Source organism: Amblyomma americanum, chromosome 2 (genome assembly GCF_052857255.1).
Source record: "Amblyomma americanum isolate KBUSLIRL-KWMA chromosome 2, ASM5285725v1, whole genome shotgun sequence".
NCBI classification, from domain to species: Eukaryota; Metazoa; Arthropoda; class Arachnida; order Ixodida; family Ixodidae; genus Amblyomma; species Amblyomma americanum.
The window spans coordinates 39,325,764-39,338,472 of record NC_135498.1 but is presented as its reverse complement, the minus strand read 5'-3'; the positions used below and the strand labels follow the sequence as shown (position 1 = coordinate 39,338,472).

The following is a 12,709-nucleotide window of genomic DNA, read 5'->3' as shown; positions in this document are numbered from 1 at the left end:
GAGCAGCCTTTAGCCCTCCCTCCCCTCCGCCCCGCACCCACTTACCCTCACCGAGGAAACAGCAATGTCACCTGAGTGAAAACAGCTTATAGTTCTTCGGCGAATGCCGTGCACAAAGAAGTAATTTTTATTATCTTCCCATGAATCCTTTAGTTCGCGAACAAAGCGATGACTCCGAGCGACAATCCTACATAATGGGACCCCCTGCACACAATCAACGAACGATCCGAAGTAACGCTTACGTAAACGCAAAAGACTGCGAGCCCAGCTGCTTTCATTCTAAGCCGCCGCTCGCTCAATCGTAAACGAAAGATGGTTAAAGAAAAGAGATGAAAACACAACGAAGCACAAGCAGCAGCAGCGGTCGCCGTCAGACCATATGCTTGGGATATCCCAGAGTATACTAATCGCGATAGAGGGGAAAGCCACTTACAGGCGAGGAAGCCGGCTGCTCGTTAGACTCGGCCTTGACTCAGGCCGCGATGTCGGCGAGAGAAAGCCAATTAGCGTATCGCTGGAAGCTCAATCGCACACGCCTTTCTGCACACGCCCTGGCGAGCGCAAATTAATTTAATCGTCGCTTCATGCCTTTATTAGGCGGTGACGTTAAGAGTGCGAGACGTCGGTGCACGCCTGTTTGTAATCGCCCGAGGGACCGACTATTCACAGGGCCTCTATAGTGCCTGCACTCTACACCCCCCCCCCCCCCCTCCCTACAACTTCGGTCACAAATCGCATCGCGCGCTCTTCAATATTACCAGGTGTCCATTCAGGCTTGCCTCATGCAGTGACTAATTGTTGTGTGCTTGCGGTTTATTTTTCAGACTTTGACGCCATGATAAATAATGACGACGCGGAATGAAGCGGCGCCGTACTCTATTTAGTTACACTGAGAGTTATTACGCTCTAAACACGAAAGAGGACTAAGCTGTCCTCTAGAGCACTCCCTTTTATGCAAGGAAAAACACTAGAGGACAGCTTACTCCCCTTTTTACACCTTACTCTCACTTTACTCTTTTCTGTTTGGAGTGTATGAACTGTACCCTGTCAAGCTTGCGTGAGCATTGCGACTGGTGTAAGAGTTGTGCTCGCAACAGATGACATTCGCATGACGTCACGGGCGCCATCTTGTTGTCCACTACGCAGCTTCAACGGTGCAGGCCTGAGCGGGTGGCGATAAACCTATTAGACAAGGTCAGCAGCCTTTCGCCGTGCTGAGCGCACAAGAAAATGGCGGCACGAAAATGGCGGCCGGCGAAGGTTTCCCGTAGCGTCTATCTTCAGGAATAATCCAAATAATCGAACGTAGAACGCAGCTCGCAATGCCTTGAACTGGCGTTAAGAGGTTCATCCATCAAAAGAGGACAGCGCGGAAAATAACTTAACAGGATAGAAGGAAATTAGCCTCAGCAAAACGAGAAATCACTTAATACAGAGATTACTTAACATGAAACGAAGGATTTAGAATTATCAAACGAGCCTCTCCGCTGTCCTGCACCGCACTGGTATACTACGGCTATCACCTCTGAAAGAGGTTGAAATGTTTTTTTTTCTGTACCTAGAGAGCGCACTATTTTGGGCTTTGATGGGTCAACAAGGTTCATCTTGATTATTACTAAAGCATGAGCTATTTCACATGCTTATGATTGAGAAAACGAAGCAAAAACAACGGCATAAAGGGAAAGTCTAGTTTACAAAGCAGAAACTTAAGCAGCGGCATGAATAGAATTCGTTTTAATGTTACAATTTATTTCTCACGGTCTTCCCCAAGGGCAACAATTTTCTCAGTCGCCCAACGATGATGCGATGATAATCGCTGGACGACGGATCGGAAGAAATTACGAGAAATTTCGCCCGCTTTTAAACCCTATGTTTTATTTAGTTTTGTTATTCCCATTTTATTACTTCGGTGCTAAAAATCTTAACGTAAATGTTACCTTTGAACTATCCGATTTGTCGCACTAACCCTCTGAAACTTGTCCCATTCATACAGATTAGAATAGGCTTCAAGACGATTTCGCTGAGAGACATACGCCGTAACGGCATACACTTCGAAGCATACAAAGAAGACTTCCGCAGCGGAAGCCTGCTGTGCATATATCTGCAGACTGGAACTAGCATAATTTATGATAAAAAATAACAACCTAAGTACACTGTCCACTTGGTAGGGTTTATTTCGTATTGCCAGGAAAAATGCGACTTTTGAACAGTCACTAATATCTTCGTTCTTTGCGAGCTTTGCAAAGCGACTGGAAGCTCTACCGCAGAGGAAAAGGGGGGGGGGGGGGGTAAAAAAAAAGGGAGGGGGGGCATGTGACACTGTGGCCCACATTGCGTTTTTCTTATTTCTGGCCGTGCCTCAGATACAATTTTCTCCTTCTTGGATACCATGATTCATTTCAGTTGCTTTTATGACATTCCTGAGAACCGCTTCCGCGTATGGAGCGAAGAATAGGGGCACGTTAAACCGCTCCAAACTTGGCATGACATACAGCTTTAACTCGGAATTCCCGCCGTTCGGTTTCGCTTACCTCCGAGCCCTCAAAGCTTCCGAGCACGGTGCTATACTCGTTTCGAGCCCGAATCTTCTTCCGCATTCCCAGTTCCAGTATTAGTGTCGCAATTCGTCTTTAATAATCCCCAGAGGAGACGGGGCTGAGCTGTTCTCGTCGTTTTTATGAATTGAGTTGGAATCGTGGTTTTAATGAACCAATTTGTAACGGTGTAGTTGTTGCGATCCCGTAGACATGGCGCAGTTTGAAAAAAAAAGAAACAGAAATAAGTGCAGCTGCAGTGGCGTTCACCCGCCTAGAATCCTTTTTGGAGGTCATTGCTTATTCCTGAACGGGCTTCGTCGCTCCGTGGTGCTTACCATTTCAATGCGGCTCACATTTCTATTGTCTCTAAGATTGCATACGCGTCGACACCAGCAAAGCTGAGCAGTTTGTTTACCTTGTAGTCAAACCGGGCTGGCACTCTCTATAGAATTCTGAAAAATATCCGCGTATGAAAGCTTCTTTTTTTCAGTTTCAGCGCAGCCCCGTCTCCTTCCTCGGAAAAAAAAAAGAAACAACTTCAAGGTCCACAAGTATCTCCTCCCACTCCTGCCTGTTTGTTTCTATAGCCCATGGCTTTGTATCCGAAAGTGACGACGTGCTTCGGCAGGTATAATCCCACGCAGTGAATAAGGCTTCATGCCTCCATATAACCCTAACACCTCGCCACCGAGTTAACCTTTTCATTTCATTAAATTAAGCCTTCCACATCTTATCGGTGGTACCTATTCTGAGCTTATGAAGATAGCAGGACGCAGTAGTGACGCCGGAGTTGGCGCTCTCTGCGCATAATAGAAACGAACAGCAACGAGAAAGAGGCGTCTCGCGCGACGGCTTCGCCGGCGAGACCGGCGCACGTGATCCCTCTGGGCGCGTGCGCAGTGACGCAACGACTGTGGGGCTGACCGGTCGCTGGCTTAGGGCGCCTTTCAAGGAGTCGGCGCCGAGAGAGTCGCACCAGACGGCGACGCGCGTTCAAGGTTAGCGGAAGTTGGTCACAAAGCGCCGCTCAGGTGCCGAGGAGGAGAGCGCTAGAAAGTTATACACAACACGCGCGGGGGTCGCCTGTTGCCGCTTCTCTGCCGCCTCTTCGTGCAGTTCGTGACGGCCATGCTAATAAGGCGCCGCAGATGAGACAATCGCGAGGGTGGGGGAAGGGGGGGGGGGGGGGGGCTATAGGCGGCATCTTTCCCGATGGAAAAAAATAGAAGAAAAAGAAGAAAGCAAGGCAGATGCGGGGGTGAGAGAACAGAGATTGGTCGCAGCGATCGAGCAAGCGTGCGCTTCGCTTATCCGAGGCTCTGTAAATCCCGGCCCTACTTTACCGATAACAGAACTCGTGATCGGGGAGAAATTGCTTTTCTGGCAAGAAATGAAGTTGGTCAAGCCGAAGAAGGGTCTCTAGGTGAGAGTCGACCGCCGGCGCTTCTTAATTAGAGAGGTCTTCTAGTGCGTAGTCTTTCGTGTTATGCCGTCATTAACAACAAAGAAGCGACGACCTCAACTCGAGGGTCAGTGTTTAAATGCGGTTATGCCCTGGTGGCGAGGCTATGTTTTTTTTTTGCTTTACTCGGAGTTTCTGGAAAATATAACATGGCTGAAAAGCGTCGCTGCTGCGGCAAGAATTCTGACTTCGAAGGAAAAGTCGAGTGTTATCCTTTGTTCATGACGCACTAAAGAAAATTTTCTTTGTGTCCATGAAAACTTCTGTCGTTATCATGATGCTCTAGGTTGTAACCGAAAACGCCCTCAATTAGACCCAAAAATTCCTTAGCCGTTTTTTTTTTCCCTGCAGCAGCTGGAAAAATTCTAAACACTTGGAAAATGTGAGACAATTTCGGTTCATAATATTGCCTGCAACTTCGTGAAAATTCCCTCTTCGCCAAATTTGGCTCCTGAAATTCCCTGAAGAAGAGAAAATGCTCCGAATGGAACATCACTGACCGTTATTATAGGGCCCCACTAATTACGGGCGCCGCGGGTGTTCCACACAAAAGAACATGCCGAGGTTAGCGCCTTCGTGGCCCTGATTCCTTCTTGCTTTCGCGCCATTCCCCAATTTCGATTTGTCTTTATTTTTGTTGTTTTCTTACATACAAGAAAAGAACGTTTGCACTACTTCATTAGTGCATGGTGTGCAGTGCAGGTGGCGAAACCATTCATGGTGAAAATTAGGAAGCTATTAATGAAATGTCACTGCAGACATTAAAGCCTTATGTAATGTGAAACTAATCGGTCGAAGGAAATCATTTTCTGCGCAGCGATTTTGTGTTTGAGCTATGCGATACAGCTGTTCAACAACTATACGTTATTCCGCTCACCTTAAATTGCGCAGCCTTCCTCCGTGGCAGAATTAAAATGGTTTGCGCTAGAAACCCTCTTAAAAAACAAAGTAAATACAGTTTAACCTCGTTATAACGAAGTTGAAGGAGCCTGACGATTACTTCGTTATAGCCGTAGCTTCGTTATAGTCCGTGTTGACCGAGCTTCTAAGGAGAATCCTCATTCTTTCGTTATATGCATTATTTCGTCGTAAGTCATTTAGTTATAACGAGGTTTTACCCTACTACCCGTAGTGTATCTCCGGCATAGCGACCACAGCGTGTATACTACGCGACTATCTGTCGCAAATATGCACTTGAACGTGGTCTGCGCATGCGCGGTTTAAAAAACGCGCACTTCCTTGAGCGCGCGTGCAGAACCACCGCACACATGAGAGATAGCAAGGACCCCAGTTGTCACGAGTTGTCACGTGCGTCTAACCAGAGACTTTCCGCGCCGAGCGCAAAACAACACGGATGAGGAAACGCGAAGGACGCTGCAGGTGCGGCTCGCGACGCTATGCGCGCCTCCGTCGCCTCTCGGCGTCCTTGCTGCAGCAATACATGCGTTGGAGCGTCATATACCTGCGCTGGTTACTGTGTGCGGGTGCGGTAAATCTGTCTCTTTCTTTGCAGTCTCGGACCCTTGTACGTGTTTCTTTCCTTTACGTACCTGGCCCGTTCATCCGGTATGGGGTTGCTGCGCATCCAGTTGTTGCACACGTAACCGTAGAAGTCCTGGCACGGGTCGACGCTTTCGTCCATCGACTGCAGAATCAGTTGCGCTGCAGAAAAAAAAAGAAAAACACACCGGGGCAGAAAGTCACGAGGGTGCTACGCAGTGTGACAGTAAATAAGATTGCTGACAATCTCGCAAAGGCTTCCCTCAGCGGCCCCGTGTTGCCAATAATCCCGGCTACAGCCTATATTACAGCATCTAGATTTCGGCGACGTGCGTTTTTAAGCACGCAAGACACATCAATTTTAACATCGGCGGATTATGAGCACCTTAAATATTATTGGAACAGGAAAATTTGTTGCTCTCGGCAGCTTGAAGTATCACTGACAAGGCTGCGCTGCCGCATCCCCCCTATAAATTTCTATTTACACAAGTCGGGTTTGGCGCTCTCTCCCCTTTGTGCATTTTGCCGTGAGCCTGAATCTAATGAACATTTTTGGCTGTATTGTCGCCGATTCAACTCTCTGAGAAAAACGTTGCTGGAGGAGCCCTTGCAGCACTTGGCCTTAGTTTGAGCAGCCCGCTCTTGCTATCATTTGGCGCCACCACATTTGGGTTCAGCCACAGATCTGTTTGTACCGGCGTTCTAAATTTCCTGATAGAATCTCACCGACTGCCTTGCTAAGTGTACCAAACTTTTCTTTTCTATTAATTATTACATTTTGACTTAATCATTATTACTTAATTCCTATCTTTATTATTATTCTTGTAATTTTGAAATCAAAACTCTCATCCCTTTTCTGTTCATGAGGAACAATTCACCGGTGTTGCGCCCCCACGAGCTTTTCCTTTTTATTAACTGCGTTCAGGTGAATAGCCACCCGATTCTTGGCCGATCCCCCAGAGTGGGTATGTGCCATCTTTTGATAGGCTAACAACAACAACAACAACAACAACAAAACACTCAGTTGTGATAAACCGCTGCGCGTAGTAAACGGAGGGAAGGGGTGGTTTATGTATAGCTATACCACGCACAGCGACGTTGTTGTTGATGCCTGGCAGCGTTGAACCTGTTAAAGCCGAGGAGTTGCTCAGTAGCAGGCATTTTATTTATATTTTTCTCACCTATTGCGCCAGTTTTGATCTGTTTGTTGCCAACTGTTGTTAGACAAGGGCCTTTGAACTTGATAGCACAGACACGCACACACACAAAAAAAACAGACGGCTGCTGTCAATTCTTTGCGATTAGAAGGACGCACTGAATGAGGCGGCCTTATCACCTGTTGCAAATTGACGACAAAAGTGAACGATGAGTGACTGCTAACGTGACACACATATCATATTTCAAACACTGGTGCGGAAAAGAAGAAAGAAGCTAAATATTGCATCTACCTAGCGTATAGCAATGGCTTCTAAACGCGCGATTAAGGAGAACCAAGAGGATCTCCTCAGGATACGATCCTGAGAATGCACTTGCAAATATACATTGATGTTTCCTTCCGCACTGTAAATTACTGCCTAGGTATTTTCAGGTGCTTGAACAGCAGTCAGAGTTTCAGCATCAAAGGGTTAAATGGAAGGAAAGAACTAGGCCAACTTTGCTAACTCTTCCTTGTGAAAGACACAATGGCTTAAAAGACTTACTGTGAACAATTACCGTGAAGACGCAGTTTTAAGAAAAGCTATTCACATCGGAACTTTTCACTTTATTCACTGCTTCAGACCCCATATATAGCCGTTTTTATTGAAAAAAATCTTCTGAGCAGTACACATGATGCACACAGGTTGAAATTGCCGTTTTGAAGCGTGTCTTGTTGGGCTTGTAGGTACATGTTTCATGATAAAAAAAAGAAACTAAACGTCTCACAGCAGAAGACCAAAGGCTAAGTAAAAGACTGTTCGTGTCTGTTATTTTGCCTTTCGTCTTTTTGCTACACTACGTTTTTCTCCTTGAAAATTTTTCTTTTAAAGTGCGAACCGTTACATTTTCGCTTGTTTCCCGCTATCTTACTTCCGTGATGCTTTTATTGTACCGTCCCTGCCTTCGTCTCACGTATTTGCGCTTCCTTGCCAAGCAAATACCATTTCGAAACTATACAACAGCAAAGGAGTGACGGTGACCTTTCGCGCTGCTTTTAATGCAATGCTTTAAAAGCTCCGTTCAGCAGTTCCGTTGCTATTGATGTGCAGCAGCGTGGCTGTGACCTTTAAACAATGTGTCTATTGATCCTTTTGGAAGGCTTCCGGTAGCGACTTCTGCGCTCGAAATACCAAGCCATGTGCCAGCAACAAATCATCCGCATCCCGCTGTTATTGCTCTATACGCTATTGCTCTGCGTTATTGCTCTCCCCGGTGCAGTTGTTTTTGGCGCACAAAGAGTGTTCAGCTTCCGAACTGATGCTCAGTGGTTTTCCTAGACATCAGGAACGAACAGTGTGATGACGCAGACCTACCTCGTTCGTGGCACACCGTTGAGTTGCAGACTTCCGAAGAGAATTCCTGCTGACCCCTCCTCCATGCTGCAATGCACCACACAAAAATACAAAGTCAGCGACACTTAGTCCAAAATCTAGGAGTAACACGTGGCCTTACGTTGTGATAAGAAATTCTGGGCTCCGTGAGCTGTCAGAAACTGGAAAGCGTTGCTTGCACTGCAACCTGATTTACTAATAGGTTTGTTTATGCTTGTATATTTGTAACAAAATTTATGCATCTCTTTGTGAACCCCTGCTGTAATACCTGCTGAGGCGTTGTAAGTATCAGATAAACAAAATTAGTAAACGCTGTAGAAGGCGTTGCGGGGGAGCGTGATTAAAACTGAGGCTTTCTCCTTGAAGTTTAACATTGAGCAGCAGTTCAGAATACGAGCAGAGAATAAAGAAACGCTACATCGCTGAGTCACTGATTAAGGGTGTCAGCGCTCTTTTCATCTTCTCTACAACGCGCACAGCTGCCTATGTTGCTTCGAGGAAACGCTTAAGGTGGCTGGGAGAGGCACAATCGACGCACAAACTTTCTCTTTCTCCGCTTAAGCAGCCTGCAGGCTCACATGTTGTCGCAAACTGCGCAGTTGTATACTGTGTTGCTCCAGAGATACGCTTTCCAGGCTATAAGCGTAGCGTTGCTGCAGAAATCAAAACTTAGATGAACCACATCTACCGTCTATGCAGCTCATCTCTCTCGGGCTTCGTTTAGGCGAAGGCGAGCCTCACTCCACTGCCTTCTCCTTGATCATCCTGATAGTAGTCCCCGCAGGCAGCGACGGTTAGTGCTGAGGAAGCGTTTGAGAACGCCGGATCGGCAGAAGATTCTATGCACGGTCGGTACGTGTAGGCTACTCTGCGTGAGTGCATCTGCATGCGGTGGTGTCTTTCGCAAAATTCCGGTTTTTCGCCTCGTCGCTCATTATCTATTCTCTTCAGGAAACGCAGGGCAGAGGTTTGCACGTGTTTCATTGAGAACTTGGCGACAAGAGTGTCAAGGCCTCGGCGGTAAATGCAAAGCATTGTCGGAATGCACCGGAGTCTACAACACCGACCCGCCGAGCTATCAATTTTGTTATGTAACCGAGCACTTGATGCCTCTACTGACCATTTCTTCTTTTTTTTTTTACCGCAACTAATGTGCTTCGCGGCTTTCTTTTTGTTTATTTTTATAGACAGGGTTAATGCGGAGACACCTCAACTCTAAGCGTAATATCCTGGCGTCTTGCCTGGGCATGCGAAGCCCTCTTAGCGACCATTGCGCAGAGTTCTTAGAAAAAAAAAAAAGACCTGTACTGTCTCGGACCACTATTACTGCTCCTTCCGTTGGCGATATTGCGCATGGGTTTCGCAAACCGAAAGAAATAATAATCACACCCTGCACAATGTCTTTTCCAACCCGCCCTCATATTGAAGGCCTTCATTATTGAAGTCGCTTGTCATATTCACATGAACAGGAGTTGCAGCAACACACGGCCGTCATCTAGTACCGTAATTTTTCGCCGCTGATTTCGAGCTCTAACTAGAGGTCTTAATGAAAAGCGGGGCCTCTGCCGGTGGCCGACTTTTTCAAGACACTTAGGCGATGGAGTCTTTTGCCTGTGCTTTGGCTAAATCACCAAGTTTCTGCCACCTAAGCTGCGCGATGGGGAATTGCAGTTAAGCTCCTTGGTTCCGTCATTCTATATCCGGTGTTTCCTTAATATGCATACGCATTTAACCAAACAAGGGCCATTAGAAAAGGCGTGACAACTAAAATGAAATGGCGGTGATTTAGAGGCTACTATGTAAACGCGTCTTCGGTTCCATCTCTTAAGGATCAGCGGAAGACTGTGAACCTTTGGGCCTGGCCATGGCCACCGAGGTGGTTGCAATGAGTATGATGGCGATGACGATGAGGAAACCAACGCTGACCAGCAGGCACCGCTCCATCTTCGACCGCCGGTTCCACCAGGAACGGCCGCTGCAATTGTGCGAAGCAAGGCTTAAATCTTTGTCATAGTTATGCGCCGCTTTTGACAATACAGAGACAACCCTTACAAAAATTTGTTGAGACAGTTTATAGGCTGTCCATATACTTCTCTCTATAAAGTCTATTGATTCGCTATAGACAAACCCTGGAGAATAGTCTGTAGTCAATACAAATCATATAGACAGTCTATAGATTTATGGCCTTTCACTTTTAGTGGACTTTTGTCTGTAGACAGTCTAGAGACTATGAATAGACAAAGAGAAACATTTATAGGAAGGCAATAGAGTCTATAAAAAGTCTGTAGACTGTCTATAGACCATTTTTATGAGAGAACACATCAGTACGTAAATTAAATCCCGTGCTGCGGCCACAGCGTTTTAACAGAAACAGCAAATGCGCTAATTATTAACATGAAAGAAAATAGCGCTGTATCTATAACGTTTTTTTTCAATTCTTCCCTTTTGTACCTGTAGCACCTGTCGCACCTACGACAACACAGCTCGAAGATAGCAAGCAGCATCCGACATCGGCTCAGTTCTGGAACAAGCGGCTTTGTGCGAAGCCAAAACAAAAGTGAAAGGGTGGCTGTTATAGTTCAAATCAACGCATTCAACTTAACTGAGCTGAGAAAAGAAACACCCCAAAATTTGTGCTCCACATTCGACAAGCTTTGCCCTAAATATGTGAAGGTATAAAATGTGCATTCGAAGTAAAATATGTGGAAACGCTGAAACTCTTCATGTTTATGGAGAACAAGGCTGGAGAAAGTGTCAAAGACAAGGATGAAGGCACACAAAGAAAGAAGTCAATTAATCCGCAAAATTGTTGAAAGAAAATGCAGTGTAGGGAGGTCTGGTCGGTGACGAGCGCCGTTATAAAGTTAAAGGAGAACAACAAAGATAACATTTCAGTGTGGTGGAAAATATTATAATCTCAATTTTGGACAAGAAGACTTACAAAATGGATGCCGCGGTCTGCTGTTATTTCGCGCATCAATGAAGCGGCGGTTTTTTCTTAGTTTTTTTTTCTGAAACTGTTATTAATTTTAAGAACATGACGAGCACTGCACGGACGGTATATTAAGCAGCAATAAATTTAATGGGAAAGAGCTGAGAATGGAAATTTGGAATGGGAATTGGAAAGAGCTACCAGTTTGGCCTCCTGTGCTAAAGAAGGATTAAGTCTGTCTCCCTTAATAGCTTTCCTCACAACCCGGTGAACGATGAACCATGTCAGATATACTAAAGAAAAGTTGCCACTGCAAATTTACTTGTTTGTTTTGCGCCGAAGGCAGCCAAACTAATAAACGCATACGAACTGTAAGAAAGCAATGCTTTCCGATCCTACCGCATCTAGGGATAGATCGCAAGTTGCATAATATATAGTGCATTCGTTCCTGTTGCAGTTGTCAGGTAATCAGTGAGAGGTGATCAGTGAAATACGCAAAAAAAAAAACTCAGTGACGGAAAAATAGTTCGATAAGAAAACGCAGGCCCTTGCACATCCTTCTCCGAAAAGCAAAATTATGTTAGAGAGTATTTAACACAAAAAAAAGAAACTCTTAGGTCTTTCACCGATAAATTTAGCGTGAGGATTTTCTCATTTTGTGGCCTATTCATGCTATGTATGGTCTTACAGTTGTCTGGTTTGTATCATGTGATTTTTTGTTCTTCATTATGCGCTTATACGATTGATCTTGTACTTCAGCGCATTTCTCTTTTAAGCACTCACGCGTCCCCACCAGTGCATCAAAGTTTGGGGTCGCGAAATGTGCGAATTACATTCCACACGCCTATGATTTCGCTTTACCTCGTTCCGATCACTACCACTCACCGACGCCCCGGAGAACTCAACAAGCAGGCGAGCAAGCGGAACGAGGCAGCCTGTCAACGAACGCCCAACTAATCTGCTGGACCTCGAAAGATGAACGCGCGAAGCTTGCATCAATACCACCGCCTACCAGAAAAAAAATAATAATGCAAACGCGCCAGGAAGATCCCAAAACCTTCCGAGGGATTCCTCGTTCTCCGCTGCTGCAGCACAGACGAGGAGCATCTCGGGATGTTTTCGCAGACGTCTTTTCGCGAACTCCGATTGCATCGAAGCAAAGCAAAAAGCTGGGCGCGGAATTCTGTTTAGTGACTGATGAGCCCATCTTCCTCGTTGCATAAACGGGCACCGGAGACTCTCGTTCCGAGCAGGTATGCTTGACGGAAAGCGAAACGGCTCCATCGCATGCTCGGGTTCAGTTTTCTCAGGTACACCGGCTATTACAGAACGAGCCGTCTACGGTGCGCATGTTTCCCCAGGTGTGATGGATTAGGATATTTTGCGCTGAAAAGTATGGAGCTATCGCCACAGCAGGTGGCTACAGCGCTCTTTAAACGTAGCTAAAGGGCACCTCTGGTCCTGCCCCTTGTCGAGTTAAGATCTCGTGAAATCGCGATTCCAAGAACACGTCCTAGTGTTGCAATTTAAAATGTCACTTGGGCGCAGTAACTCAATTAGCTGCACTGAAAGAAGCGTGGCAACGTATGCGGTCACTACACATCACCAGATAGAGACCGCCTCCACTAATATTCACCTTAATTAAATGTGGTGGCGATGCGATCAAGTAATAAATCAGTGCATATAGCTTGCTTCAACGGCTATGCGGTCAGTATGAGTTTTGGTTAGATTTTCAGTGAATGAACAAAAG

General features: G+C 46.0%; 1 protein-coding gene across 1 annotated transcript in view; it reads right to left on the bottom strand.

Moving 5' to 3' along the window:
* Positions 1–12,709, bottom strand: part of LOC144121050 (neprilysin-1-like) — an 81,260-nt gene that overhangs the window by 31,615 nt on the left and 36,936 nt on the right. The window contains exons 2-4 of the mRNA XM_077653969.1: positions 9,878–10,002; positions 8,010–8,075; positions 5,550–5,661 (exon numbers count right to left, since the gene is read on the bottom strand). Of these exons, the coding sequence (XP_077510095.1) occupies positions 5,550–5,661; positions 8,010–8,075; positions 9,878–10,002 (303 nt within the window). The remainder of the gene's footprint in view (positions 1–5,549; positions 5,662–8,009; positions 8,076–9,877; positions 10,003–12,709) is intronic.